At 48.7% G+C, this 13,113-nt stretch overlaps 1 protein-coding gene across 1 annotated transcript in view; it reads left to right on the top strand.

Moving 5' to 3' along the window:
- The first annotated feature begins 750 nt into the window (after nucleotides 1-750).
- The window catches only part of LOC114858455 (metabotropic glutamate receptor 7-like), a 46,762-nt gene continuing 34,399 nt past the window's right edge, over nucleotides 751-13,113 (top strand). The window contains exon 1 of the mRNA XM_029155725.3: nucleotides 751-2,256. Within this exon, the coding sequence (XP_029011558.2) occupies nucleotides 1,753-2,256 (504 nt within the window). The 5' untranslated portion in view covers nucleotides 751-1,752. The remainder of the gene's footprint in view (nucleotides 2,257-13,113) is intronic.

Below are 13,113 nucleotides of genomic sequence, written 5' to 3'. Positions count from 1 at the left end.
GCAGCATTGTTGCTGAACATGTGGCGAGCGCTGTGGTCAGTTTCTGAGGTCATACTTGAAAATGAAAGCTCATAAATGAATAATTCATCTCCAGAGTGCTCAGTGTTCCACCTTTTCACACAGTGCAGCCCACCAAATTAATATTACATCAGTCATTAGAATCTTGTTTTCTTTTTTTTTTTTAGATTTACTTTGAGTTGCACACAGGAACCCCGTCCTTTAATTAATGCCACAAATTGCCAAGCGAGTCCCTGGCTAATGCATGGCCACGAAAGCAAATTATCATAATCTGTCTGTTTGTAAAAGCACCATCTGTGCAATTAAATAGTTTGGTGGTGATGGTGCTTTGTTAGAAAGATGTGTAGGCTTCTTGCCCCTAAAGGTGTGGTTAATTCCCACCATCGTGTGTGTGTGCGTGTGCATGCGTGTGTGTGTGTGTGTGTGTGTGTGTGTGTGTGTGTGTGTGTGTGTGTGTGTGTGTGGTTAATTCCCATCACGGCGAGCAAGCGGGTGCGTGCGTGCGCGCGCGCGGGCTTCGCAGGATGAATCAGTGTGTCTTCTGAAGCAGGGTTGCCTGGGAGACCAGCCTGGACCCCTCCAAAACGTGTCTGTTCTCTCTCTCTCTCTCCCTCGCTCTCGCTCTCGCTCTCCCTCTTTTTTAAAGGTGCATCAGTAATGAATCCAAAACTATTTCAGGAAAAGGCAGTTTTTAGTCTGCGGCAGCGCTGCTCCGTTGTCGTAATGCCTCACATCTCCGCTTTGTGCTCGGCACCGTCGACATCAAAACGCTCCGAGACTTTGGTGTGTAGCCTTTGCGTGCGTTTGGAGGTGGGGGTGTAAAAGAGGGAGGGGAAACACAGGCGAGTGCTTATGAATGCTGAGATGCGACGCACCGACACGCACTCCGAGGACCAATTGTCGTCCTATTAAAGTCTATGCGCGCGGTGTTTCGCCTTGTTTACCTTCTGCCTAAAGTGATGTCTGAAGACACGCAGCGCCAACTTCCTGAAAACCCTGCCACGATGTGATGCCACTGCTTTTTTTCAACCGCTGAATGACGTCTCACAAGGAGAGGGGATGAAAACTCGGCGCACAGTGAATCCCTCTCTGTGACTCATTCATTTTGTATAAATGCGACCGGTTGCGGAGACCCGGGCAGATCCGAGGCGTTAATTGGCGGAAGTTTCTCGTTCGTGCACGCGCATTTGGGCTCTCGTCGTCGTTTCCCCCTTCTTGTATTTTGGAGTGTGCGGGGAAGATGCGCTGTTCAGCCCGGGGAAACCGACGGCACCGGCGGCCGAGCCTCCCCTGCGCTCGCGTGGAGTTGGTGTGAGCAGGAAGAATGTCCCCCACTTCTGCTGGTCCTAACGAGTATTAATGCGTTTTCGTTCTACATCCGTCTTATTGGCGACTTCGCGTCTTTACATTAACGCGTTTGGATCGAGAAGAAATTGCCCAAATCAGGCCAGGTTATCTGTGGCTGGTTTTTCCCGACTATCCTGGACGTCGCCCGTTTGAATGGGAACTGAATCAGCGTCAGAGTCTTCGCCATTCAACAAGCTGCAGCGCGCACTCCTGACAGCGCCGCGATGGGCGCAGTTCGCCTGAGCTCTCTGCCGCGTCTTGGCTCGTCCCTGCAGCTTGTTGAGTCTCCTCCCTGGTGACAAGAATGGGTTCGTTTTAGCAAACTTCCTCGCTTCTCTGGCTCTATCGTCCGGCGGATCGCAGTCTCCATCCCTCCACAACTTGACCATGGCTCGTCCCGAGCGGCGCGTAAAGCTGGGCTCCGTCTGGAGCGCGCTGTGGCTCATGAGGACGGTGGTGGATTTCGCGGCGCCTCAGGAGACGTACGCGCCGCATTCGATACGGACCGAGGGGCACCTGACTCTCGGCGGACTCTTCCCGGTGCACGCCCGAGGAGCGGACGGCGCGCCGTGCGGCGACCTCAAACGGGAGAACGGCATCCAGCGGCTCGAGGCCATGATGTACGCGCTGGACCAGATCAACCAGGACGAGCAGCTCCTTCCCAACATCACGCTGGGCGCGCGCGTGCTGGACACTTGTTCGAGGGACACGTACGCGCTGGAGCAGTCCTTAACTTTCGTCCAGGCCCTGATCACGAAGGACACGTCGGACGTGAGGTGCACCAACGGGGAGCCGCCGGTGTTTGTCAAGCCTGAAAAAGTGGTGGGAGTCGTCGGAGCGTCCGCGAGTTCAGTATCGATTATGGTCGCCAACATCCTACGCCTCTTTCAGGCAAGTCTGAGCGCGTGCGATAGTTTAAAAAGCAACGCAACATAGAAAAGCCTGTTGTCACCAGTAATTGAGTGGAGCATGTACAAGCTGTTTTAATTATCGGCTCCTTATGGAGAAGTTGAAAGTGATGCGTCCTCCTGCAGCTGCCCACAGGGAGCAGAAGCTGTGATATGGATGGAATCAGCTCATTTAACCCAATGCGCCTTTTATACCTTTCAGTATTTTTGTCTCACATCTTAAGACGTGGGAATGGGAGGCGGTGGAGTGAGTGTGGGTGCTGCTGCCCTCACCGCGCCGTGGAGCAGACAGCTGAGTGTGCTGCTGCTTGTCCCCGATGGTGTTGAGAGAACTGCTCCCGTCTGTTCCAGTCTCACTCCGGAGTCTGGATGAGTGGGCACTGACAGCCCGACACAATCACACCCAAACTGCACGGCCCCCTCCTGAGAATAAAAGGCCGCTTCATGTGATTGCACATGATTATATCAGCCTCTTCTTTTGAAAGGCTGCGGCGTTTTTTTATGAATTGTTATGAACCTCGGAGCCCTGATTCATGGCTGAGCTGGCGGTTCCTTTATCTACAGGGGTTCCCTCTGTGAAATGAGCTCCATTCCAGATTGCGCTGATGGCTGCGCGTAAATGAAATGAATGTTCACCGCTAATTTCAGCAGGACTGGGCTCAGGTTGATGAGGACACACGTGTGCTCCTATTGGCTGAGAGTGGACGGATGCAGCGGCCTGTTGCTGCTGCTGCAGTGGAACGGGAAACGCAGCACGGCACCAATACACCGGATTAATTATTTAAAACACATAGCTATAGAAAATGATCTAATTACTTCAACTACTGTGTGATGTTTTCTCCTTTTTCTGCGAATGTGCCGACATTTGCAGTTCTTGTGGCGTGAGGGCATCGCGCGGGGTTCTGTTCCCTGGAACCCGCTTGCGTTTCGCGTTGTGCTGCTGTTTTGTAGGAGAAACTGAGGATCTGCTTTAAGTAGCTTTTTTAAGCCCTTGTAGTTAGTTCTCACACACTAGCAGCATGTGAGGTTTCCTTCCCAGCAGCCATCTTCTGTGCGTTTGTGGTTCCACTGGTGAGACAATTAGACCGACGGCCTCACCACAATATCCAACCTGGCTTTGCTTTATTATTATTGCTCTGTTAAAAAATACATGTTTTATTATTCCAGGCTGGTAAAAACCCTCCAGTTCTGTTCTGAAGGATCCTCTGCGCTCCCAACATTACTGTGCATACATTTGTGTTGTTTAGAGCGAAGACGGCGCGTCTGTAATTCCCTCTGCTGTTTCCTGGTCACACAACATGTACAAGCATTCTCAGTAAAGTGTCAAGCTGTGGATGTGCAGGTCTCGTCCTTGTGCTGCTGCGCCGGAGCTCAGGCATTTTAATCAAACTGGAGGAATCTGTGGATTGACAGCAGTTGTCATGCTGTTCCCTAAGCGATGCTGGAAAAGGTGGATTTAAACCGTCTTTGCATCTGATCCTTTACATGTAGTCACGCTGGATATGTGATACCGTCCAATCACTGCTCGCCAGTAGCTATCGCCCATTTAACCTCATTAGTCTTAAGGGGTTTGATGAATGTGCGGTAGCAATTTCAAGTTCCGGCAGTTGTTTTCAACTCCAATCCGTCAATTATCTGATGATTCCGGTGAAAAACATCAATAGCTCGACAGACCACCTGCTCAGATATGATTAAAGATGCCAATCTGGTCTGCGTTTAATTCAAAGCGAGCGGCATCGCGGGCTGCGCTCAAAGTCTTAATTTCTGGCCTCAGTTTAAATCATATTTAATTATCGGATATGCTCCGTAACTAAGCAATCTAATGGATTTGAAATCGATGCGCTTAAAGCCGGTGGACGGCGACCTGTCCCTCAGTCGCCCTCCTGCCGCCGCCCTCCTGCCGCTTTGTTTCCACTGAATAGCATCAGATCATTGGCGTCTCACCCCTGTGATAAATGAATCATCAGGGAAGCTAAATAGTGATTGGAGGTTTTATTGCCAGATGCTAAATATCATGCCTGTCTATTCATGACACCAGTAGCAGCTGAACTGTTAATGCTGGGAAATTGACATGAGCCATGGATTTTTCTGAGGACCCAAGAGGGTTGATCGATACTGTTGCCATGGTGAGGCCGATTTGCTGCTAAGATGTTTTTATTTCACTGCCTTTCATGCTGTGTTGGAAATGAGAAGCAACAATGCCACAGGAGGAAAGAAAATCAATCAGTCAAAGTTTTGCGTTGTTACCACGGGCTGTGGAGTTGTGCGGCTTTGCCCCAGTCCCAACCCTCTGCTCAAGAGCACGCGGCCGCTCTCTGGGAGGATGGCGCTGCACTTAAAAAGGACCAGGCAACTCTGTCCATTTGTGAGGCCCGGCCTCTTGAATGAATCATGAAATTGATTTTTATCCAGATGACATTTACATCAGGGGAGTGCAGCTCGCTATTTTCTGTCGCATCCTTTCTCCCAGAGACCGAGGCCCAACTTTGTATTGAATGCAAGCAAACTCCGTCTTGTCCTCCTGTCTGAGGAAGCAGCCCCTTCAGACTGCCTGTCTAAATGAGGCATTGACGTCTGCTCTCATAGCTCTGACAGGCTCCGCTCGGCGTTTTATCTCGGCCCTTTCTTCACAGAATCATCTCTGTGATTGATTTGAGGGAGATTGAAGCCTTGCAGTGTGATCCATTGGGCTGACAGTGGTAAAGACGGACACCAAAGGAACACGAAGGCCGCGTGTGCCTGTGCTTTACATAACAAGCTGCGAGGAGCGACACAAAATGTCAGAGGTTAAATACGTCTCCTTTTATAAACACGGGTGCCATTTGTGCGTTGATGCATGCAGCAGCGCGTTTAGTGACATGTGCAGCGCTGTCATGTCAGGAATGCAGCACACACACACACACACACACACACACACACACACACACACACGCATGCACGCACGCACGCACGCACGCACGCACGCACACACACACACACACGCACACACACACACACACGCACACACACACACACAGATATATGTACAGTATGTACAGCAGGAACCCAAGGAATGAGAATGCAACAGACTCATGAATGTTTCATGGCCCAGACTGGTTGGCTCTGTTTTCTCTCTATCACTTGCTAATTGGCTTTTATTCCCAGTGTGACACAGAGGCCTGGTTCTCTTCAATGAAACTTTCTAAATATGAGAAAGACTGTGAGTCGTGGGAAACAAAGGAAGTCAACCTGCTCCAGGTTCGCACCCTTTAATTTACAAACCAACCGACCACCTGAAAAGATTTTAGTATGAAATGACCGAAATATTTTAATAATTCTGTTTGCCGCTAGACATGTTCTGTTTGTATAATACTCACTAAGAACATCATTACTGATGATGGGCCGCTAGTATAGTTAATAAGAGTCATCCACATTGGACCAAAGCAGTGATTTAGCCTGTAGCAGGCAACAACAGAGAAGCCTGAATATTAAATACAGAGAATGTGTGTCAAACTACAGCAGATGACCTTATTTCCTCTATTGGGAGTCATTTGTTATAGAATAGAATAGAATAGAATAGAATAGAATAGAATAGAAGTCAAGCGCATGCTTGTTGCTTTGGATTTGACATGTATTTATATTTCTAGATGAGGTGTAGCTGTGAGTTCGGTCACTGGTAACACACAGTACATGCAGTGATCACACAGTCATCGTTACCGTGACGATTCCTCGCAGACAACTTCAAAACGCTGCCATGTCTGTGTAACACAAGAGCGGAGCTGGATGCGCCGCAGCCTGGATGGTTGACTCTCCGAGCTGAAGTACTTAACAACAGCCTTTTCACAAACAGCTAAATTGCCCAGCAGACTTTAAAGGGTTGTTGGCACCTCGCTTATACTAAAACATTTATGCAAATGATGCAGCAGAGTGCAAGTTATCATGTTCATCGAAATGTGTCCTCGGCATCAAGCCGTGAAAACGTTAGTAATAACCAGCAAAACGCGGAACAGCAGGTACTGGACTGGAAATCAAATCAAAACACGTGTCGGGTCCCATAATGTATGGAATGAGATTTATAGGAAGAAGTACTAAAACATGAGAAGAAATGATTTAACATTCATGCGGCTCTATTATTAATGCTATTGAATGTGTTATATAATCCAGTGATTAGCAGCGAGTCCTGCTGGCTTTTATTCCAGTCATTCAATCAGACGCTCTGACCTGAGTTTGCAAAGAGACATTAAGGCACATGTGGTGGTAGCAGGTGGTAACATGGGGACGGGAGCCGATGTGGGAGGTTCCAGAGGCAGGCGTGGGCGTTAGCGTAGCCGCGGTAGCTCCTGCACCACGGGCCAGCGCGCATCTATACAAGGAAGAGAACGATCGATGCTTCAGCAGAGGTCGAGCGCAGCCGCTCCGTGAAGCTGGCAGGACATCAGAGGTACCGGCCGAGCCATTTCACAGGTCAGAGTTCAATTAGATGCAACTGTGTTACCAGCAACGCGGCGTCGCAGCTGCTGTGAACCGACGGGCAGAACGTGGTCCTAGAAGTGGGAAGAGGAGGAACACGCGCGCTGGACCTCAGCTCCTTCTGCACAGACCTGAAATTAGACTTTGTTCTAATCAGGCTTTGCTTTGGATTTGGGAACGTATTGATGGCGACAGCGTCCACTTCAGAATAACACGTCAGAAAAGCTGGAGAAAATGTGGATTCAGGTTGGCAATGGCAGTAATTGAACTGATAACACGGAGAAATGTCGCCTGACAGTCTGATTCTCAATTTTGAATTTCAATTATTGAGAGAAATTGTGCTGTCAAGGAGTGATGTTGGCCCAGGAATAAACACACACACACACACACACACACACGCGCGCACACACACACACACACACACACACACACACACACACACACACACACACACACACACACACACACAAACAAACGCAGCATGAGCACCTGATGCTAAATTAATAAAGTGAGTAAAAGCTCTTGTGTCAGACCGCCTGTCACTGCTGAGGTGAAGCCATTAGTTCAGGATGTGGAGGTATGAAGGTTCCCTCGGACCCGATGGGATTAAGGATGTCACCATGTATTAATATTCAGACATACTGTAGTTCATGTATAAGCTTCAATTCTGCATGCAGATGGTTAAACGGAGCTAACGAGGAGCCGTCTCTCATTTTGGGGTCTTGACTCTCACACGGTTTCTACCCTCATTTTCTCTGGAGGAACAAGAGGCCGCGTTCTTAAAAGCTTCGCACCGAGGTCACGCCGGTGTTTTCTCCAAACTTATTGTCGGCATGACTGTGAAATGTGACAAGAATAGCACGCTTAGACGTAGAACTTTTATGCATTTTATGTGGCAAGCAGGAGTAGCCGGAGAAGAGGAAACCCCATTACGTCCGATCCTCTTACGGGGATGAGTGGAGAAGCAGGAGGAGGCCTCTGCTGGCTGCTGCCCGGCCTCTCACTCATCGCTCCAAAAAGGAAACGCGTGCCTGTAGCTGCGGCACACACGATCCTGTGACGGCCCTGAAAGGCATTATCACAGAGCTCATTGTGGCTGGTTCCAATGCATGCATTATGGACAGAGGCCTAATTACGAAGTCAGTCATCCACAGCAGACTTCTGCGCCGTGCAACTAAATAAGGAGTGTGTTTATGCCCAAGACACATAAGAAATGAGATGTTTAAATGTGATGTGTTCAGGCCAATTCCTTTGGTCTGACAGTTCCTGAAATCCTGCTAAATGAGTTAAGTGAATTTGTTGACAAGCCTGTTTAATGGCGGCGTGTGCTGTGGTTACTGCTGGAGCCGCTTCCTGCTTTGTTCTCGGTTTTATCGCTCTCTCACCACTTTCTGCGTCCAACCCTGAAATCACACGGCACCTCAGAAATTACATTGCACTTACGACTAATCCTGAGGCTCAGCTTGTCAGGGAGAATTCCCTCTCCACACATAAGAAAGTTGCCTTTTAAGGAAGGAAGGAGCAAACGAGGTCAACACTCGAACGTCACTTCAATTAGGAATTCACCAGTAAAATCAATGAATTATAGTAAGTGGACTCCGCAGCGTAAGTCGTCCCTTCATTAAAGGCAGATACAGTGAACGGGTGAGGCTGATGCTGTGATGGGAGGGACTGTATGTGCACAGGCCTGTGGGTCCCACTCCTGCAGCTCCAAACACAGGGACAGGAGGTGCGCTGCTCTCATGGCCGTCTGTCCCTGGAGGCTGGTGACACGAGGCTCCGGAGTAGAAAGACGTGTCGCTGAAGAGAGTCGCTGCACGCCAGCGAACCGCGAGCAGCGAGGAGAAAACCCAACAACGTTTGCTCACTTTCTTCTGGCGGCGTCAAGCTGTTCACTTTGGATTCAGACACACTTCAGAATGAAATATGTCTAAGTTTTGGGATCAGCTGACGAGCAGAGGGGGTTTTGTTAATTTCCTCTTATCTCAGATATCTTTGCATGCGTTGCCTTCTGCAGCGCTGTCTGTTCCAGCCACAGGTATCTTCATCTTTGTCCTTCAAGGAGGTCTCGAGGGAGGAGCAGGAATCAAAAACAGCATCCTGGGCAAATGCAGATGCAGACCATGAGCTGCGTTGTGTGAGAGGGGGCATGAAACAGGGAGCGATCAAAGGGGGTCCGGAATCCAGCAGGATGCGGAGACGTCCTACAGACGGAACCGTGATCCCAACACAGGACGTCAGCTGGTTCCATCCATCAAAACCTGCACAGCTCGCATCTGCTTCCAGCCCGACTCACACAAAAACAAGGAGCGGTTAGCGGTTCACGTCCAACCATCCATCCACACAAATGTGCGCGGAGCTGAAAGTTACTCTTTTTACTGAGAGCCTGAACCCAACGTCGGAGCGGCAAGGACGCGGTGCTTTGTCTGTTCTCTGAGCGTGGAGTGATGCTGCGAGTAAAAGCTCAAGGTCTGGTGTGAATAGTCGGAGCAAACCTTAAATACGGCCCCAGCATCTAAATCTGTAGTAATTATCAGCCATGATGACATAACGTGCGTCGACACATAACAACAGCAGACAAACTGAACCAAATGGTGGATGTGTGACGTACAGTATGTGTTTCTGCACTCGCGTGGCTGCTGGTATGTCAGTGAACGCCTCCACTGTACATAATAAACTGCGATCAGGATTCATTCCCTGTCCTTCAGTGGGGTTATTACTGCAGGCCCCGCTGGGCATCACACCGCTTAGGAACAGCACATAGTAATGAGCCGCGTTATCAGCCAGGTCACAGTGGACCCACTAAATTATTAGAGGACAGAGTGAACCAAAATACCTGTTGATTTTACATGTGGAAATGAAAGAGTGGAACTTTGGGTTTTCATTAGTTTCAATTTCATTTCATCTGTATTTCCCCCGAGATGATGTTTGGTGAGTGCTTCATTATTTATTTCCCGCCTGGCTGTGCAGTGGTGTGCGAGAGCTGTTTGAACGCATTTGTGTGTCTGTTCTTTTGAGCTTGAAAAGTATTCTGTGCCGCGCAGCCAGAGCATACATAAAAAAATCAGTTGGCCGGATTACTGTTTTCAGATGCAAATCCTCTGGGATTTGGAGTGCTCTCTGAAACGCCTGCATGCGACAGTAACATTGATTTGGGGGAAGACTTCAATCACCGCTGACGCTTCTGCAAATTAGGGAAGCTCTGGCTTTCAAACAGGGCGGCTGCATTGACTGCTGAACAGGAGCTATTGACGGCAGAGTCCGGTGGTGTTTTAACACTTTTATCAGCGTTGAAGCGCTCTCATGTTGTGCTCAATTAGGCCGGAGGAATCAATGGCACGTTTGGTAAACCGCTGCTCTCTGGAGGTCAAAGGTCAAGCAGAATCTTTAAAAAAAACTAGATTCCTGCGGTCTGTTTGTTGCAGCAACCAGTCAAATGAGCCATTTTCTCCTTTCCTTGAAATCAACCAGCTGCTAAAACGTATATAACGTGTTTTTACGCTTTGTGGCTTAAGGTTATGTTCAGATATTTATGTCACCGTGGCAGAAGCTGCTGCTGTAGCTCTGACTCCTGTGTGTGTGGGGCGATGACGCTTTAACTGTGCCGACTGTGATTCACTTCCTGTTTTCCACCGCCACAGCCTCTTTTATTGCTGTTGCCCTAACAAGTCAAATCCAGCTGTTTCTCCACAATCACAGTGTGCGTGTCGTTCGACAAACAATTTATTTTGTCAATTAATTCAGAGGACCTGTTGAATAATTAATGTGGGTGTTTGTGCATCACAAGCACAGACAAGGATTGGCCCCGAGGTGCGAATGTACACCAACGTCAATATATGGATTTTTCTGTTTGTGTGCTTGGTTGGAATCACATCACATATTTTTTCTGGAAACACCATCCACAGAGGTTATGAATTTGAATTAGCTTTATTAAATATGAGGAAAACAAATAAAGCGAGGGGCACGTACCACGAGCGACCTGCAGCATGTGACACAGTTTGTGTACAGATTCTAATTAGAGAGATAAAACTAAAGTAAAGTTTATACCTCACATGTAAATTGTGTTGAGATGAGAAAGGTTTCTGTGAATTGGCTGTTTATAAATAAATGAACTCAATTGAATTGAGCCAAAAATGAAAAAATGAACCATTTTTACGAAAAAACTGTAAATGATGTCATATTTCATAGACTTTTTCATTTCATATCACTGAAGTGTATTTAAGATGTTTGTATTATTCCGGCTCACTTGACGGGCGTCAGCTGAGCTGTGACTCTGATGAGCTGTCTTTACAACGGCGCCTTTAAGTGCTCTTGAAGAAGATAAAGATAACCTTTTAGCAGCGAGTGACAGTTCCATCACATTCCACTGAGCCGCTCGCGTAACTCGTCTGATCAGACCCGAGTCACGCACGTATCGCCGTGCAGCATTTTGCCACTTTGTCTCATTGAGTGGAAGTTAAATCCAAAAGCTCATATAAATATCCATATATTCCATCCATTTACATCTTCTTGGTGCATGGACACTCGCGCCGATGAATCATGATGAATGCGCTCACACACAACAATCTCCACCTGAGTCAAAGCAGTTGGCAGCTTTCACGCACAATAACAACAAGGGTCCATTGTTGTGGCTGCATGGTGGAGCCGGTGTGATGCCAACGGCTGGGGCTGAGTGGTCGCCCTCAGCGACGCCCTCAGCGACGCCCTCAGCGATGACCTCATCAATGACCTCATCGATGACCTCATCGATGACCTCAGCGACGCCCTCAGCGACGCCCACAGCGATGACCTCATCGATGCCCTCAGCGATGCCATCAGCGACGCCCACAGCGACGCCCTCAGCGATGCCCTCAGCGATGACCTCATCGATGCCCTCAGCGACGCCCACAGCGATGACCTCAGCGATGCTCCGGCAGCGGCGCGGGCCGGATCCCGCCCATGTCCAGGTCACGGCTGAACACGGGACCTTTCTCATCACGCTGAGCTGCAGGAGGCAGGACAGCAGACACGCAGAGCCTGTAATGAGCTGCAGGTTGTGGGGCTTTCAGCTCCTTTGCTCTGCAGCTCACTGCTCAGGAGTCCAGTGACTGTAGGCTCTACTTCACTTGTCGACGATAGAGAGCATAGTCGCTTTTTTATAAACCAGTGTTAAACTTTCACTGCAGCAGAGTTTTGTTCCACTCGTACATAACATAACGATAATGTGACCTTGTGCAGCCTGGCTTCACTAAGATGGATTACACTCCCCAAACAAAAGCCTTTTCCTCCATATATATAAAATTGTTCAGTGCAAGGACCTGCAGTAAACTGTGTCCGCTATTTTAATGTTGAATTGTAAAACCGCTATTTCATTTTAGGAAGGTTCTTCTAAAAGCAGCAATGGACTCGTTAATAGGGCGAAATAGGTTCAATAACAGTAAACCAGCAATTCACGGTCGGGATTAAACTTGAATCACAGCTGGAGGTGATGGAGATCAGCGACACTAATTCACTGTCGGTTCCTTCACCTGCTGGATTCTGTCGCCGCATCAGCAGCTCATGGACCTGATGCCCAGCGTGGACTGACAGCTGTTCCAGCACCGAACCACAGAGCGTTCTGGGAGCAGAACATATTTATAGAACCTCCCACTTACTGGGCTTTTGCTTCCAGCATCCACTGTAAGTAATTAAAAATGCATCCAAGTCTGGAGTTTTCCCATTATTAGCGTTTTTAGTGGCTGCGGGTGAAGCCTCGCTCCTCGGCCGTTCCTCCCGTCCTCTGTCTAGAGTCTAGACAGACGAGAGGTGACCGTGCTGCTGTCGCTGTGACCTGCAGGCTCTCTGCTGCCCTGGTCCGTCTACTTCGCTGTCACCATGTACATCCACTAAGACGCTCAGCCGCTCGCAGGCTTCAGGGCTCGGCTGCTCAGCGTGACAGACACTTAGAGTCCATCAGCCGCAGACTGAGAGGTGAGATTTGGATAAAGCCTCCCTCGGGTCACGGAGTCCTTTTCCATCGTAACTCAGACTTTCATGCTGCTATGTTTCATCATCTCATTCTGTGTTTGTTGATTTATTCCTTGATATATGTTCTCCGTTCACCTTGACGAGGTGGATTTTGTTTTTTTTTTGGCTTTTTATGAATTCTTCGTCCTGTTTTGCCAGTTGGTGAAAGCAGCTTTTATTAGCGTAATTCCTGCCAGCGACAAATTCAAATTCTGCCAAGTTGCTGCAACAGAGGAATATTCGTTTTGGTCATAAACTCCTCGCTTACTGTCCATTCATCTCCACAGATCTCTGAAAACGCTGTGCTGTGCTCATCGCGACGCGCAGTGGGACGAGTAGAAGCCAAACAGCACATCACAGCTTTCCTGCTGCAGAATTGAAACACAGCGCGCGTCACGCTCTGCCG

Source organism: Betta splendens, chromosome 7, assembly GCF_900634795.4.
Source record: "Betta splendens chromosome 7, fBetSpl5.4, whole genome shotgun sequence".
Classification (NCBI taxonomy): domain Eukaryota; kingdom Metazoa; phylum Chordata; class Actinopteri; order Anabantiformes; family Osphronemidae; genus Betta; species Betta splendens.
Note: the sequence above shows the minus strand (reverse complement) of the source record. Positions and strands in the feature narration are given on the sequence as shown.